General features: G+C 41.6%; 2 protein-coding genes across 3 annotated transcripts in view; one reads left to right on the top strand and one right to left on the bottom strand.

The window, feature by feature from the left end:
• LOC109032431 (uncharacterized) overlaps nt 1–17,738 on the top strand; it is a 39,234-nt gene that overhangs the window by 2,796 nt on the left and 18,700 nt on the right. Inside the window, exons 2-3 of the mRNA XM_072297057.1 lie at nt 359–608; nt 3,024–3,155. Of these exons, the coding sequence (XP_072153158.1) occupies nt 359–608; nt 3,024–3,155 (382 nt within the window). The remainder of the gene's footprint in view (nt 1–358; nt 609–3,023; nt 3,156–17,738) is intronic.
• Nucleotides 7,335–10,943, bottom strand: LOC109032433 (uncharacterized). Of its 2 annotated transcripts, none has more exons than XM_019044556.2 (2): nt 10,724–10,943; nt 7,335–8,896 (listed from the first exon to the last, which is right to left on the bottom strand). In XM_019044556.2, exon 2 carries the CDS (start codon nt 8,491–8,493, stop codon nt 7,567–7,569), a length of 927 nt encoding a protein of 308 aa, XP_018900101.2. In that variant the 5' UTR covers nt 8,494–8,896; nt 10,724–10,943; the 3' UTR covers nt 7,335–7,566. The 2 variants fall into 2 exon arrangements, with proteins under 2 accessions (XP_018900101.2, XP_072153154.1); XM_072297053.1 differs by having other exon boundaries at nt 7,335–8,891.

Genomic DNA, 17,738 nt, shown 5'->3' with positions numbered 1-17,738 from the left:
TATTGAGATGCTTCTCTGTTCTCCGTTTTTAATTTTCAATATATCACTATCGCCCCCCTCTCACTTCTAAAAGTATTTTTACATATTTACGTACCATTATTGTGATAACATCGCAGAGGTTTGGCGGAATTTTTCCCCTTTTCGATGGTTTTTTTCTCGCTATACACGAGATTACCTTACGGAGGCTGTCGATTCCCAATTACCTATACCCGTCATGGAGTTGCCTCCATTCGAACGAATCGATGTGAAACGAGAAACTGGCTACATCCTCATTTGTTCAAAGCCGTCCTTTCATTTCGTTCCTCCAATTGCCACTATATCCCACAATGATTTACTCTTTATTTCTTATCATTTTCAGCCTCGGGTTTTCCCTCGACGGCCAGCAACTGAACGCCCTGAAGGAGAAGGCACGGAGGCAGGTCGCCACCAGGCGGAGCCGGCCGCCTGAGATGGTCGTCCGGCACACGGAAGCCGCCAGTTCCTCGGCCGCGACAAGTGTCACGCGGCGCATCTGTGCGGTGTGCGGCGAGCCGATTCACGGTGCTATTCGCCGCCACGCATCCTCGGACTACATCTGCTCGAGATGTTATAACAGCTCCCGGCCACCGGTAAGACCCACTTAAGGATCCATCCATCAATTTAATAATAATATCGAGTTTTACTTCACGTATTAAACTCAAACCGTAGTCGACAGAATCACCATATCCACAACAGTAAATCCGTCTGAAGTAAAGCATCTTTTCCTGAAACCGGGCCCAAACGATACCTCAGGATACCCTAAAACTATCGTAAAAATTTTACCTACAGTAGGTATACCTGTACGTACGGTTTTTGAGAAATGACGGGGCAAAGTTGCCAAATCGGTAACATCCTTGACAGCATTTCTACAGGGAAAAGATGAGGAAAACTGACGAAACAGCTACACCTTCGATGATGGGTTTCGGCTTTAAATCTTCTCATTGGGCCCCCAACCATTAAGCTGTGTTCAGTTTCATCATTTTGGTCCCCCGGTAGTACAAAATGGGGAGAAATCGTAGGCCAATCAGGATTCTTTGTCTAATTTTTACAAATGGAGGTACCTAAAAATGCCGGGCTGCTGCAGTTTTCATCGCTAACAATGTTCTTTTCCGTCCTCAATCCATGAAATGGTGTTCAGCTTCACGAATGTATCATCGCACAGCTGTCAAAAATGGCGGAATAAGTGGACGAATGAAGATCGAATGTGAAAATTTGAAAAAATGAAGTGGAACTCTTCGACCCCACTTAGACTTTAGATCCCGGAAAAATTCACGATTTATATTTTTTTACTAATTATTACTACATGTCCGACCGTATTGCTTGTAGAACTTGCTTACTTGCTTGTAGAATCTATACTTTGTAGCATTTTATCAATAAAATATGCAAAATTTCAGAAATTTAAGAAAATAAGGAAACATGGCGAGAAAAAATTAATAAAAGAAAGAAGTTTTTCCGTATCTAAACTCTACTGGCGACCAATAGTCATTTCCACGTGATCTTTAAAAAATTTCACATTTGCTTAATTCGTCCACTTCTTCCCCCATTCTCGGCGGCTGTGGGAATATACATTTGTGAAGGTGAACACAATTTCACCCATTGAGGACGGATAAGAAGATTGTACGCCATGAAAACTGCAGGAGACGGGCAATTTTAGGTAAGTACTTCCATTTCTAAAAACGTTACGATTCATCCTGATTTGTCGACGATTTCTCCCCATTCCCGACAACTGTGCGACCAAAATTTTTGAAACTGAAAACAGCTTAATGCTTGGGGGCCTTATGAGAACATTTACAGCCGAAACCCATCGAAGGTGTAACTTTTTCGTTCATTTTTCCCGTCTTTTCCCTGTAAAAATGCTGTCCAGGATGTTAACGACTTGGCAGCTTCGCCCCCTCATTTCTCAAAAACCGTCCGTGTACTGAAGCTAAAAATTCCACTAGAGTTTCAGGTTATCACAACGTATCGTTTCGGCCCGGTTCCATGAAAATCCCCGATGGCCCCAATTGGTGCCAAAATAACTGTCGTTTTCGGCGTCCCTCTTTCCCCACATACATCCGTGACATTCAGCATTCGAGACGTCGCATGATATTCTCACGATTCAACTTGGTCGATGACTGGGTTACGTAGCACCGTGTCAACGAACATGGTGTCAACAAACGGTTTTTCTACGGTTCTGTTGACACCGTCATCATCCAAAAATAAAAAAATTCTCACTCTTGCGAAAAACGATAACCGTGTCAACTATCACGACGTCACTGAAACTTAAAACTTGTCTCAATAACATCTTTGACATTTCGAGTCTCGACCCAGACCTATCCTCCACATTTAATTTTTTAATTTTACTCCTACGTCGGGAATATATTTTTCTGTTTGTTGACACCGTGATCGTTGTCACCATGCTCAGGGCCTATTTTTGCGTTTTACTGACTGACCACGACGTCAACGATTGTTGACTCCGTCATCACATTGTCGGTTTGTCGACACCCTGATCGTTGCCACTGTGCAACCTTACCAGAGTTAAGAAATTTAATGAAAGCTTACGAAAAGAAATTTAATTTAACACGCAGAATTCAGGATTAAACCATTGAAACTTATGAATCTCATTAAGTTCATTTATATCCACGTGGTAAACTGCGGAAGGGAACTTTAGAAATGGCCAGACAGTTGAGTAAAACAGGAATAACATAATTTTGAATTTTTTTTCTTACATTTTGGTTGAACACACAGCCGTACCGGTTGAACACCAAAGAGTAAGAGAAGAGCAGAAGAGAAGAGCTGAGTGACAGAAGACCCCTCTCCAATTCGTCTAATTGACGAATATTATTCTCTTTAAAAATAAAAATAAATTCTGTTACAAAAAATAAGCATTTTTGACATTTTGTCCGTCGAAAGAAATTTCATTCGATGAAATTTCTTTTAGGAACTCTGCCAATGACTGCTTCCATCACCGCCTCCTGCCATTGTGTCGAGGCGTGGAGACTAAAATTTCCTCTTTACACTTGCAGAAACCGAGATGCGTGACATGCCGGAAATTAATGTACCAGGAGAAGCGGCAAGTCCCCATAGAGGATCGTCCACCGGGCTCCCCGGCCGTACAATACGAGCACGTCGTCTGCTTCCGGCGGAGAAAGCTGAGGGTAAGCCGATTTTGAACTGGAAATCATTAATCTCCTTTGTACATGATGATGATTAGGATGATGATCCTTCAAATCATAACAACCATGATAAGTAATCATCATGGTAAAAATTCTCTTCGGTGCTTAAGGGGCAAAATTTTGGGAGAATTGTTATTTTAATTTTTAATTTAAGGAGTCGTTCGTTACTCGATCTTTTCCAAAAGCAACTTTCAAACTTAAACGTACCTCAAAACTGTGTAAAATCGTGTTTTTGAAACGTGCATTTTGAACATTTCCCTTACGCCTAACATCCACCTTCTGATCTCGATGGGAGGTGGGTTAGGGGGACACCCCCCCTCCCCACAAAAGGGCCTTCTTTTAAGGGCGCCACCCCAAGTTTAGCCTAGGGCGCTAAAAATGTAAATCTGACCTTTATAGCACCCACCGTCTACGTGAGTGTACCAATGTGTTTTTACACTACGGACTACCGATGTGACGGCATATAGAAATAAAAGCGCAAAACGTCCCGAGCACCACATTTCCGGTTCGGCTCAGCCAATCAGCGTCCGTTTAGGAATGATGAGCCCCCATGCGCAACAAGTATTATCCTCTCGAATTCCAACGAGAGAAATACATTCATCGATGATCAATGTGCCATAGAGAAGAAAAGGAGGTGTTTGCACCTTGACGTTCGTTTACCCTGGTACGTACGTCGTCACAACTTGTCCAGCGAAATCCGGAATTCGAAATATTAAAAACGGACCATCATGATTGATCCTTTTATTTAAATCTACTCGTTAGAGAATTTCAAGCAATTTTTTTGGAATGAATTTTTTCCTTAAATTACACCATTTAGTAGAAAATCGTAAGGATTAACGTCGCTGTTTCGACCTACGTCATCGAATCATCCATAAATTTCCAAGATGCCCGAAATGCAACCACCACCTTCTATTTCTCTATGCGTCATTTCCTACTATCTTGTTTGGTACTCGATCGGTAACGCCATTTTGACACTATATCCACATTATCAAAGTCATGCATCGCAAATATGTGGATAACCTCAATTATCATCCTAATCATCTTGCAGTAAATTTGTTTGACACCTCCACGAACACTTACCGCCTCGCTTGTACTCTATGGAGGAATGTGATGGATCTCCAATCTCCCACGTAAACAATCACCTTTTCGAAACATCTGAACTTTCGCGCTCTCCCCTCTGCCCCCTCTACACAGTTAATTCTCTCATTAAACAATTGGTAATAGCCCAAATCACTCACTGAGGCTGATTCCTTCTTCCTTCTATAAACAAGATAAAAAACAAAGAAATATTTTGTTTAAGTTTTATTGTTCATGAATTCCTAAAATGAGCGTCTCGGTTTAAAAATGTTTTCAGTTTTTTCATTTCCGACCACTCCTGTGTCATTTAAGGTAAGAACCCTTCAACGACGACACGTTAACGAGATTCTTTTGTTTTCATATCCTAACCCCTTTTCGTTCGTCTACCAACTCGCTTTTAAAACTTTACGACATCACTATTCTCCTTCCTTTCCTCTTTTTCCAATCAACACCAACACCGACCAGCGGGCCGATTCTTGAAATTTAAACCAGCCCGATAACACATCGAATTGCCATATATTGCGTGGTTAAGATGTGTTAAGATAGGGCGATGTCTTGTCGTGTCGGGCTGACATAGTTTCAATAATCGGGCCCCAGATAGTAAGCTTGTCTGCGTTTATAATGGAGTCTTGTCACTTTAGAGTTACCTTTGTTAAGCAATGTCAAAAGCTTCAAGCTTATTTAGAAGCCTATCATTTTCCTCACATCTCTATTTCGATCGTGCGATAACCGCGAATCATGAATTACATTTTTCGGCCTGCATTGTAGCACCGCCGGGAAATCCGACTGGAACGAAGAAACTAAAGTTAGTTGTCAATGCGCAGGAAAAAATCAGCAATATGATAAACCCACCCATACAGAGCAACTTGTAGTCTCCAAAAACATGATTGTCAAAACGATCCTCGATCTGGGACACCTCAAAAATACCGCCGTCGTGCACACTACCTGGCCATCTGGCCACAACATCCAATATTCTCATATGGGAATCAAGTTGGGCTAGTCCCCATTTTATATGTACTCGAGTACGGAGCTTTTTCTTTCAAACTCCCAAAATAGTCGATGAGAAGCCGACCGCTTCCGTTCCCTCCTCAAGTGAAAATTTCGGAAAATTCTTTGTTTACCTATCAGACAACACTTCAGAGATCATCTCATGCAATTTTGAGCATGATTGCAGGCTTTTAAGTTGGGCTAGTCCCCATTTGATATGTGCTCGAGTAATACGGAGCTTTTTCTTTCAAACTCGCCGAACGGTCGATGTGAAGCCGTCCGCTGCCATTAGCTGCTCAAGTGAAAATGTCGGAAAATTCTTTGTTTACCTATCAGACAACACTTCAGAGATCATCTCATGCAATTTTGAACATGATTGCAGGCTTTTAAGTTGGGCTAGTCCCCATTTTATATGTACTCGAGTACGGAGCTTTTTCTTTCAAACTCGCCAAACTAGTCGATGAGAAGCCGACCGCTTCCGTTCCCTCCTCAAGTGAAAATTTCGGAAAATTCTTTGTTTACCTATCAGACAACACTTCAGAGATCATCTCATGCAATTTTGAGCATGATTGCAGGCTTTTAAGTTGGGCTAGTCCCCATTTGATATGTGCTCGATTTCGGAGCTTTTTCTGTCGGACTCGCCGAACGGTCGATGCGACGCCGACCGCTGCAATTAGCTGCTCAAGTGAAAATGTCGGAAAATTCTTTGTTTACCTATCAGACAACCCTTCAGAGATCATCTCATGCAATTTTGAACATGATTGCAGGCTTTTAAGTGGGGCTAGTCCCCATTTTATATGTACTCGAGTACGGAGCTCTTTCTATTTAACTCGCAGAACGGTCGATATGAAGCCGACCGCTTCCATTCCCTCCTCAAGTGAAAATTTCGGAAAATTCTTTGTTTACCTATCAGACAACACTTTAGAGATCATCTCATGCAATTTTGAAGATGATTGCAGGCTTTTAAGTTGGACTAGTCCCCATTTTATATGTACTCGAGTATGGAGCTTTTCCTTTCAAATTCGCAGAACCGTCGATGTGAAGCCGACCCCTTCCGTTCCCTCCTCAAGTGAAAATGTCGGAAAATTCTTTGTTTACCTATCAGACAACACTTCAGAGATCATCTCATGCAATTTTGAAGATGATTGCAGGCTTTTAAGTTGGACTAGTCCCCATTTTATATGTACTCGAGTATGGAGCTTTTTCTTTCAAATTCGCAGAACCGTCGATGTGAAGCCGACCGCTTCCGTTCCCTCCTCAAGTGAAAATGTCGGAAAATTCTTTGTTCACCTATCAGACCACACTTCAGAGATTATCTCATGCAATTTTGAACATGATTGCAGGCTTTTAAGTTGGGCTAGTCCCCATTTTATATGTACTCGAGTACGGAGCTTTTTCTTTCAAACTCCCAAAATAGTCGATGAGAAGCCGACCGCTTCCGTTCCCTCCTCAAGTGAAAATGTCGGAAAATTCTTTGTTTACCTATCAGACAACACTTCAGAGATCATCTCATGCAGTTTTGAAGATGATTGCAGGTTTTTAAGTTGGGCTAGTCCCCATTTTTTATGTACTCGAGTACGGAGATTATTCTTTTAAACTCGCCGATTTTAACCACCGATTATAAACCACCTATTTGACTTGGATTTTGCATAAGTTTACTCGTTTTGGGGAAAGAACGCTCATTTATGTACATTCTGAGTCATCTTGGTTAGAAATGGAATCTGCAGACTGGCAGTGAAATTTCTTTCATTACAAGTTGGTCAGAAGTGTGGCTGCACTTTTGGGCACAAAGCCGCCCTCCATGAAGCGGTCTGTTGTAGAGTACTTGTATAGGGAGAGTAGCGACAGATCGGTTCATGGAGGGCTTAGGGCCCAAAAGTGGAGCCACCCTTCTGAGCAACTATCTAAGCGAAAAAAGCTTAATGTAAAAAAAAAAAAAAACCTTCTTAAAAATCTACTGTGCCTTGGTAGGTTTTTAATGCTTTAAACACTTGAAAAAAGAACGTGATAGGTAAAATAACTAATAAGAAAATAATGGTTTTGTCAAAACTTTTTTTAAATAAAATCCATCCAGATGCACATAAAACTAAAAACAAATTCCCAAAAAAAAAAAAAAAAAAAAAAAAAAAAAAAAAAATATCTCCAAAAACATAATTTTTCACAGTTTTTTTCCCAGAATTTTTAAGTTTTCTTTTAAACGGTCGTTGTGACCGGGTTGATGTGGAATGAAAAGGATTCAGAGTTGAAATCTTGGATGAGCGACATTTTTGGAGGAACAACACCAATTTCCGAATACACTTGAAGGCGAGTCTATGTTTGTATCCTCTGTCTAGAGCTGTTTCCGTTTCTTCTCGTCTGCGATCTGGATCAAATTCTTGGTAAACCTATCACCAACGTTGGAGATCTTGATCTCTTCGACGCAGTTCCCGGCGTGGTCAGTTTTACAGCTTTTGTTGATCGGCGGCAACTCAATCAACACGAGAGGGTTGGTGAAAGACGACGCGCATGCGGGGGCTTTCGTCTCCTGGTCGATCATCAGTTTGTTTTTCCCGAGACACGGACCTCTGGATCCGAGCTTGTAGCACACTCCATCGTCCTCCCAGAACACGTATTGGGCCCCCTCTTTTTGAAAATCTCTACAAGGGTCCTCCTCGCAAGACACTTGCGCCCCTTTTTTCACCACGACGTATCCTTGTCGACACGGCCCTCGCGTGTACACCTCGAAACACTGGAAAGATCGACGCTCCCTGGATCTGAACCAACGGACGTAGGGCTTGTCCGGTTTACAGTCGCACACGCCCTCCCCGAAAGGATCGACGTGTAGGAGGGTGTTCCGTTCCGGACAGAGAGACGATTCTCCTTCCGTCACGTTGTAGCAGAATCCGTCTTGCGGCCAGAAGATGTCGTTGTTGTTGCATTGTTTTTCGGCGCAAACTGCGGTCAATTGAGGCTCCTCGAGGATCGCCGACTCCAAGTCTAGCACCAGCCACTCGCCCTTGTTGCAAGGCCCACGTTCCAGCAGCGAGTAGCAACTGTCTCCGTACGAGACTTGCTCCTTTGCGAAGCACTGAAGCTCCAACGCGGTGAATCTTGTGTGTTTGGCGTCGCTCTTAGGGACTTGGCTACCGTCCCTTCCATCTGTCCTGCCATTTAAACTGACGGTACTTGAACTGAAACTGTGAGCATTCACCATGAATAATAGTAGCGCTCTTAATGTCAAATTTATCATTTCCCCCATATTGGAGCCTTGCACCATACTTTTTTTTCAAGTCACACTATAGAAGAACGTCTTTTCTTTACTGACATCACTTTTATACATTCTGTTACGATTCAGAATCAGAAATTCTCACCAACTGATTCTAAAACGAACCTGTTTACTGTATCTCTCCTTGTTTACGATTTCATGTTGAACAGGAAGTTTTATTCAAATGATTCTATTTGCCGCAGAGAAAAGCCCGTTCTTGAGTACACCAAAAAAAATGTAAGTGTGTTGATGTTCCTTTTCTAATTCATGACTGATCTGCGAGTTGATAATTTTTCCTTTCAATTTTGAAAATTACGCAGCAAGCTGGACGAACTCCGAAAATTCACCTTCAATTATTCGAAAAAATTAAGAACCAATTTAACCCATCGCCAATGGCATCGTCTGCTCAGCTATTCTGCAACAAAAGAATTAATTGAAAGATAAATACAAATACAATCAATCGCATACAATAATAGCGACGAGACAAAACAAGATTTGTCCCAATGTCTCCACTTTAAATAATAAAACGCCCTAGTTGCGTCAACAACAATAAACAGTTAATGAGTAATCTTTAGTTCAGCTCTGTACCAACAGAGCCCTCGTAGGCGCACGATTAGTTGCATAGCCCGCAAAAACAAGGCGCTGATGACGAAGTTCGGTGATACATGTTTTTGGAGCTAAGCGGGAGACACGTGTTAACATTTTTCGTCGTTTTTAGACAACTTCCCGACGTTTTCGGTCATACTCTCTCACGCCCAAAGAAAATGTATCCCCTAGTACACATCTATGTAGCTAACTCAAAATCAACAAACATGGAGATTTAGGTACGTGTTCTATAGATATGCGGCTTCCATTCACGCATACTGTAAAGATCCTTCTTGATACTTTGTTACACCTTCATTGAAAGATCTTGATCAACAAAGCCCTATCTTATGATGTTATATTTGTCATTCAAAGTCAAAGGTCATTTGATAGGCTGAAGATCGAATTTCAATACTCGATCGGTCCGTTGCAATCTGTAGTATCTGAATGACCGACGAACCCTTTCGACGATAAACTTACTAAAACAAGGATCTAGATTGCGGCGTTTTGTCCTCCTCTGCTTTATTTTCTTTAAATAGTATTTAATAGTTTCTAATTATGCATTTTCGCACAACCTTTTCAGCGAATACTCTTGAGTGGATGGAAGACAACTACACAAGGTTTTGTTTGATATCCATGATCAGGTATTTGTCCTTTATTAAGGATCCTTCAAGAATGATAAGTGAAAAGGAGTCTGAAACGTCACAAATTGAAATAAAGGGATTAATATGTAGTTTCAGCATATAGCGGCAGGAACACAGTTTAGATAGTAGATTTTTCTCCTTCCAAAATTCTCAATGCATTTTGCCGTGCCATGAAGAAACACCTAACGAACATTCCAACGTTGCAAGATTTCCTCCGATAAAATATTTTTTTCTGAGAAACGCTATGGATGCTTTTTATTGAAATGTTTACATAATTATACTAGATCGAACTGTGGATAAAATTCAAAGAAAATTACGCAACACTGTGCGGGAAAAATGAGAGAAAAACTAAGCGTTGCTCATCGAGAAAATTCCATCTTAATTATTTTGGTATCGTCTCGGTGTTCATAAAGCGTTCTTCCTTACCACGTAATGTATACCGATATGAAATTGAAGAAACATATATTTTGCTTGATCTGACAGTAAGCGAACTTCCTATCACATACATGTCCACGCAGGCGCGGGTATATATACAGTAGCGCCTCGAATATCCGCGATTTGGACTATCCGCGTTTTTTGGACCTCATATTGCAATTCGGAACTATAATTTCTGGCTCATAATGTGTAAAAAACACCTTGCTGTCATGCTAGGGAAAAACGCCATATGGGTCTTCAGATGTTGCCATATTTCCCTCTATTAAAGTCAAAACCGGGAAATCGTGAACATTTTTTCTCAAAATTCTCAGACAATTTTGTTCGCGATTTAATCTAACATCTCTGAAAATTTCAAGGAAAACTATGCAAAACTTTCCTCACGAATACGTATTTTATTCGAGGAAATTTGGCAACTCGAAGGTTCATACTGCGTTCTTCCTTAGCACCGCAGTATAAGCATAGGGAAACTGATGATACATTCGTTGTTTCTAAACTGAGCCAGAAATTATAGTTCCCAATTGCAAAATGTGGTCCAATTAAAGGTTCGTTATAAAATACATATTAACTTGCAAATTTCTCACCTCGTCGAAGTCGACTTCAGGAAAGGGCGCCGTCTAATTGTTGATCTGCTCTCCGAGGATCGAATGTAAAGTGCTGTAGTAAACCCGAGAATTTTAGTCACAAAAAAAAGCTCGTTTCGGAAAGGCAACCGTGCCGCAAAGTTCACAGCTTCGATGCCCAAATAGCTCGTTGTTTTCACTGGTCTCATACGAGTGCTTCCTCGCTGATGAGGCGCCAAGGAGAGGCGCGCGGGGTGGGGCACAAACCAGTCAATCATAATTCATCCTGTCGTTTATTTATCTCACTCGGTCGCGCCCTCGAATGCGATTTCTCTCTCTCTCTCTCGCTGGACCCCCTCCTCCTATATTAAAAAAAAGAGTTGCCTATCTTCTATATCTCGCGAGAGTATGCAAATTCATGTCCGATCCTCTCGCTGAAATTAGTGCCCGCGCGAAAGAGATGTACATGCACCCACCAGCATGTACACGATAACGAGCGTCTTAAATTCGCGGCTATATAATGAATTAGCCAATGCTTGAGGGTACGCACTCTGGCCACTACGCGGCCCAACCCTCGCGAGGCGCTTCGTGCCTTTAGGCACGATGGGTTCTCTAGTTTATATCCTGTAGCGATTTAAGGTGATTTGTCAAGCTCAACGGCTGCACTCAAAAAAAGCTCCGGCCGTGGAGGCCATAAGCAGCGGACCTGGAGCACGGACTGGATGGGCTATATGGCACTACCGTTCGCCTACGCGCCTGACGGCCGGATTGCTACGTGCGGGGACGATGCGGAGTCCTACGGACATGAAAACCGTAAGTCGCGGCCTCGAGCGGCATAGGCAGCTTGCGCTCTAGGCGCTACTTACGGGCTGGACGGCCGGAGCTCTGCGCGCCGCCGCTGTCCGCGACGTGGTGGATTTTTTCGGAACTACAGCTGAAAATTCACCATTAAAGTACATACTTAGAAAAGAAAAACTTTCCAGCAAAGTTTTAAACATTGAGTGAATTATCTTGTGTCAATTTCTGAACAAGATTTTTTTTCTTTCCTTCTTTTTAAAATAGGTATATATTTCTTTGTTGATAGTTCATAACAATTTAGTTTCAGGAAAGTGATGGATGATTCAATGTCTAAGAAAGAAAAAGAGCATATGAACTTGACTACTAGCTTGTTGATCATGTTTCAGATATCAAGAGAGATTTGAACTCCTTGGCTGATAGTTCAGCAAGTCAATTTGAGAAAAGAGATGAATCTTAGAGAAGAGATGATGCTTATTGAGAAAGAAAATCAGCATATGAATGTTAGCTTATTCATCGTGTAGAGATATCAAGAGAAATTTTCAAAAACCTAACTTTAATGTTGCAAGCCTTCGTAGAAATAAATAAAGCACTGGGGAAGCACTGGAAGGAACAAATGTAGATAGATCAAAAATTCATGCTACCTATTTTAAATGTAGAACAGACTGTCCAAGGTATGATAAATTGCTAAAACTCATTGCAGCGAAAAATGTAAATTGAAAAATCATTTTTATCACTTGGCAGCCCGTTCTCAATAAATGTAATTACTTTCACTCAATGAGAATTCAGCATTTGTCAAAAACAAAACCTGGTTCATCCCTCAATAAAAAATACGAATGCAAAGTAGGAAATCACCCAAATGATTAACAAAGGAAAAGCACAGGCGTAGGTCTAGGTACTTACAGATTTTTACTCCTTACGACTAGAAAAGCTTCAGAATCTTGAAAATGAGGTTGAGAATATTTCAAAGTGTAAATTCAGTGGTAAAAGTTGACAAAACTTCAAGATATAACTCTCCGCAATAACTACCGGATACAATTTCCACAAAATATTAGCGAAGAAATATACCACCGAAAATTGTCACACTTGTTAAAATTGTAGATCTTCCCTTCAGCAAACTGAAGCGCGATTCACACAAAATTTTACCACTATTACAGTACACTGAGCTCCCTAGAATTGGGATATGGAATCAGAGAGATATTCACAGCAACAATGTTTGCACTGGCTCTTATCGGATAATCGCAACGCAGGCAAGATTGGCTTATAGCTTCCGCTGGCGGACAGCTATTTTGGCAACAGAGAAGGGAGGTGTTGGATGTCGGAGAGTGAAATACTACCTACTCTCAATTGAAAACATTTAAGTATAAGCCAGAGATTAGATTGAAATGGAATAAAAAATCAACCCAATCTTATGAGCAAACAAAGGTGGCACAATGAAGTTGCAATCGGTAAATAGACATTCTTGTGTCTACATTATCAGTATTTTAGTGTGGCGGTAATTTACTCTGTGGGAAGATGCGTGGCAGGTAATTGATTGCTTTTCTTGAATTTAAGTTCTTTCCCTTAGTAGGGGGAAAATAAGTGAATTGCAAACGAACTTACAGGAGGAGAGGATATGAGCTCAGTGTGTAGGTAAAACTGACAATTTTCACTTAACTCTCGTCGCATTTCCGAAAGTATTTGACAAGCGTTATCACACAGAACTTTAGAATCAATCGTGCACCGCACAGAATCAAGAAAATATATCGAAAACCTCCAAAATTAAACGAAAAACGAACACACGTAATGAGCAATGACCAACAATGACAAGCAATTTACTAGATTCTAACCTCAATAAACAACGCTGAGTGGTGGCTGCGATCGCTCCCGAAAATGTTCAAGGCTGGCGGCAACTTTAAATTCACGCACTGAATAACATTGACGTAAAATATTATAATTTTCTGCGAATATACACGTAGCCGTCTCAATTTTAATCTGATGGTGACGCCATTTTCCGAAAACTGAATCTCACCTCACTGCCAACGGCCGTGGAAGCGGTTGGCTCCGATCCTGAAACCCGTAACTTACGCTCGGCTCCTAACCGGTCTTACGGCCATGAAGGCCGCGCGGGGTCCACGGGACACCGGCCACTGGGTCCAGTACTAGCTGGCGCACAGCGCGTTAACGCCGGGATCACCAGTGTCCAGAGCAACCGGGTCACAGGGCCGTAGTTTTTTTTTTGAGTGTGTGGTCGAACATGCATGCGATAGATAGCATCGATGAGGTCCAAAATCTCTGTAGATTCTGAATTTTAGCCTCATAACGGACGATAGCCACTGCGCATGAGTCTACAGAATCATACTAAACCCAAAAATTGGCAAAGAAAAATGAAAGCAGAATAGTGTTAGGAAAAAAACCTCGCATTCGATACAGAAATCGATAGCTGTATCAATGAGGTGCGAGGTTGTAGGCGAGCCCTGGTGAAAATTGGCGATAGGTAAGAGTTGGGTTTCAAAATACCCTAGGAATTCTTATAGCCGGCTAAAGTAGGCTACAGAAAATCATATAGCTGGCTGTAGAATGCGGAGAAAATCAAACGGCCGGGCTATACGAAGTGATAAAAAATTATGCAGCCGGGCTATAGTTCCTATCGCCGGGCCTTACACTTTATCGCCTGGCTGTTGATTTTTCGCCATCAATAAAAGGCTATAAGAAATTGTGTAGAAATTCGTGTACTTTGGAAATCATTAAGTTTGATACGGAACCACCTTAATATTTATAAAACACACATTATATTTTCCTTTAATACATATTTTTACTTTCATCAATTAAAATGAGAATAATCCATACAGGATGTGCAAACATTTCAAAATCATAAGTTGAATAACGCTGACTCCGCCAGATTAAATATTAGAGCATAACACAAAGCGGAGCGGCAACGCACTGGCGCCTACAAACCTAACGGGAATACTTCACGCATTGCGCAACGCGTGAAGTATCCTTGTTAGGTTTGTAGGCGCCAATGCGCGTTTCGCACTGGCTGCCCGCCTGCCGCGCCGCAGCGTGCCACGGCGCTTGAAGCAACTATTTCACACCAGAGGCATTGCACAGTATCATACGAAACTGAAGGCGCTCTAATATATTAGTAATGGCAGGCATCCATCAAAAGTACGGAGCTTTCCTCGCAAAATAAATCAAGATACTACGGCCCAAAAAGAGAGCAGTATTCCAAAAACTCACCAAGTCCTAGCATCCGTAATTAGTAACGTTTAGCATACACTGTATCGCCTGGCTGTTGCTTAATCGCCATCGGCTATAAAAAGCTATAAGAAATTGTGTAGCCAGCTATAGGAGCTATTTGAAATCTTACAGCCGGCTTAAGGTCTATGGTGTTTTGGAACACAGATTCCACTGCCAATTTTTACCAGGGAGGTTTTTTTTACTGACACTATTTTCTCTGAATTGTACCACTTTTTGGGTTTAGAATGATTCTTGAGGCTCATGCGCAAGGGCTATCGTCCTTTCTGTGGCTAAAAATTCAAAATCTGCAGAGATTTTTGACCTAATAGACGCGATATATCGCTTGTCAGTTCGACCATGCCACTTGAGTTTGACGAATCACCTTAAGTACGAATGATATAATCCAAACCGCAGTATCGTAGGCATATAATATTTTTAAAATGGAGCTGCAATCCTCTGCAAGCAGTTTCTGTGGGAATAGCTTACAGCTGTTCAATGTAAGATGTGTGTTAATCGAATAGGTAACCATCCGCGTTCCCTGCTAAGTTTGTTGCCTATGTGGCGAGATTGAAGGGGGAAATCAAGTTGTCAATACCTACCAACACGTTTACCTACACTTTACCTATTGTCGTCGAAATTAATGGGGCGATGTTTTTGTGTGTTTTCCTAATAGATAACTATTCGCGCTCCCTGGTATGTTAATTTGCCTAACGGAAAATTTTAAGGCGCGCATTAAGTTGACGATGTCTGCCGATAGGTTTAAGACTTCAAGCACACATTATCTCCGTTGGCTATATCGAAGTTCAAGGATCGAGATATCGAACGAGCGAAAGTGCGAAACACTTATCTCTGTCTGCGACGTTGCAGACTGCGCCAGTCCTATTTTTTTTTTTATTTCTTTTTTCATTGCCTTTCTTTCGTTATAATTGAACTCTCCCATTGAGAAGATTCAGGGCCCGATTGAGGAATCTGCATGGCGCCCCAGGCTAATGATTTCTTTGCGCCCCCCCCCCCCCCCCCCGGCCTGTCTCCGGGTCCAGAGAAGGGGCGTGGGGCACATAGACTTACCTATTAATTCCACACATTTTTTCCGCTCCTGATGATAAGAATTTTCTTTTTTTCTTCCTACATAGTCTCGATAAAATCCAAAATTTGGCGCCCCTTAAGAGTTCGCGCCCCAGGCTTCAGCCTGGCCCGCCTGAGCGGTAATCGGGCCCTGAGCCATAGAATTAGAAAACAGACTACCATTGCAGATTGATCCGTGGCGCGCAATGATGCAGTGCTCTAAGCGGTCAAAACGGTCAAAGCTGGTAGCGGCGCACATTGGTTCCAGAGCCCGATCTAGGCGGCATTAATTCGAAAAAATGACTTTTGGAAAAATTGAAAAATAGTACAACTGGTCGACACTACATACTCTGGAGGGTATTTCGGCCAAATATCATGATGATTGGATGAGTGATAAGGAAATGATAAGCTCCTAAAGGTGAGCGCGCAGGCCGTTCTCTCTGCGGCTGTATCCATTTCCTCATTTATCTCATTCGAGTGATGTTCCTAATAGAGGTTTGTCGCCATTTTGGGCAAAGAAACAAGGTTTTGAAGGTAGAATCCTAATATTCAAGTGAATTTGAAGGTTTACGATGTTTAAATCATTACTTTAGCTTAAGTCTATGGCTCTAGATAAACCATTAGACATAGCGCTATTTTACGTTAATTTCGCGTAATTTTCCATATAAATGGCTGAAAACAACTACTTTGCCGGCTTTTGCCGGGTCTCAAACGGCCATTTCTAGTTAGTACTAATCCTAGGCATGATGTAGAGACAAATATCTTTTGCCAGTTTTTGCCTATTTGTGAAATACAGACTTTTAAAGGTCGCCCGCTCAGCCCTCATGAGTACTGTATGTGGGACGTTACGGGTGGGTGATATCGTTCGACCTCTCAGGCAATGTCAAAAAACAACTTCTTTCCATGATATTCATTCAGAAGGAAGTTTATTCAATCGGTTTTCCAAAGAATTACACAAAAATATCACTTCCACGGGCGTGCAAAACTCTGAGGAGATCAAAATTTTTCGTGTTAAAAATGATCTAATACTACTAAAACGGCCAAAAACAACTACTTTGCCGGCCTTTGCCGGGTCTCAAGCGGCCGTATCTAGTTAGTACTAATCCTAGGCATGATGTAGAGACAAATATCTTTTGCCAGTTTTTGCCTATTTGTGAAATACAGACTTTTAAAGGTCGCCCGCTCAGCCCTCATGAGTACTGCATGTGGGACGTTACGGGTGGGCGATATCGTTCGACCACTCAGGCAATGTCAAAAAACTACTTCTTTCCATGATATTCATTCAGAAGGAAGTTTATTTAATCGGTTTTCCAAAGAATTACCCAAAAATATCATTTCCATGGGCGTGCAAAACTCTGAGGAGATCAAAATTTTTCGTGTTAAAAATGATCTACTACTACCAAAACGGCCCAAAACAACTAGGTTCTTTGCCGGGTCTCAAGTGGCCATTTCTAGTTAGTACTAATCTTAGTCATGATGTAGAGACAAATATCTTTTGCCAGTTTTTGCCTATTTGTGAAATACAGCCTTTTAAAGTCGCCTGCTCAGCCCTCATGACTATTGGATGTGGCTCGCGTGACGGGTGGGTGATATCGTTCGACCTCTCAGGCAATGTCAAAAAACTATTTCTCTTATGATATTCATCCAAAGGGAAGTTTATTTAATCGGTTTTCCAAAGAATTACCCAAAAATATCATTTCCATGGGCGTGCAAAACTCTGAGGAGATCAAAATTTTTCGTGTTAAAAATGATCTACTACTACCAAAACGGCCCAAAACAACTAGGTTCTTTGCCGGGTCTCAAGTGGCCATTTCTAGTTAGTACTAAGTAATCCTATGCATGGTACAGAGACAAATATCTTTTGCCATTTGAAGCGAAAAAAATACATTGCAACATTTTAAATTTAAGGTTGCTCTGGAATTAAAAAATCAACAGGCATTGCAGTTTCGTGAATTTT

Source organism: Bemisia tabaci, chromosome 2 (assembly GCF_918797505.1).
Source record: "Bemisia tabaci chromosome 2, PGI_BMITA_v3".
NCBI classification, from domain to species: domain Eukaryota; kingdom Metazoa; phylum Arthropoda; class Insecta; order Hemiptera; family Aleyrodidae; genus Bemisia; species Bemisia tabaci.
The sequence above is the reverse complement of the archived record's forward strand: the minus strand, read 5'-3'. Positions and strand labels throughout refer to the sequence as shown.

Bases quoted from the DNA above. Each gene is read 5' to 3' on its own strand.
- LOC109032433 (XM_019044556.2), bottom strand. From the start codon at position 8,493: ATGGTGCAAGGCTCCAATATGGGGGAAATGATAAATTTGACATTAAGA.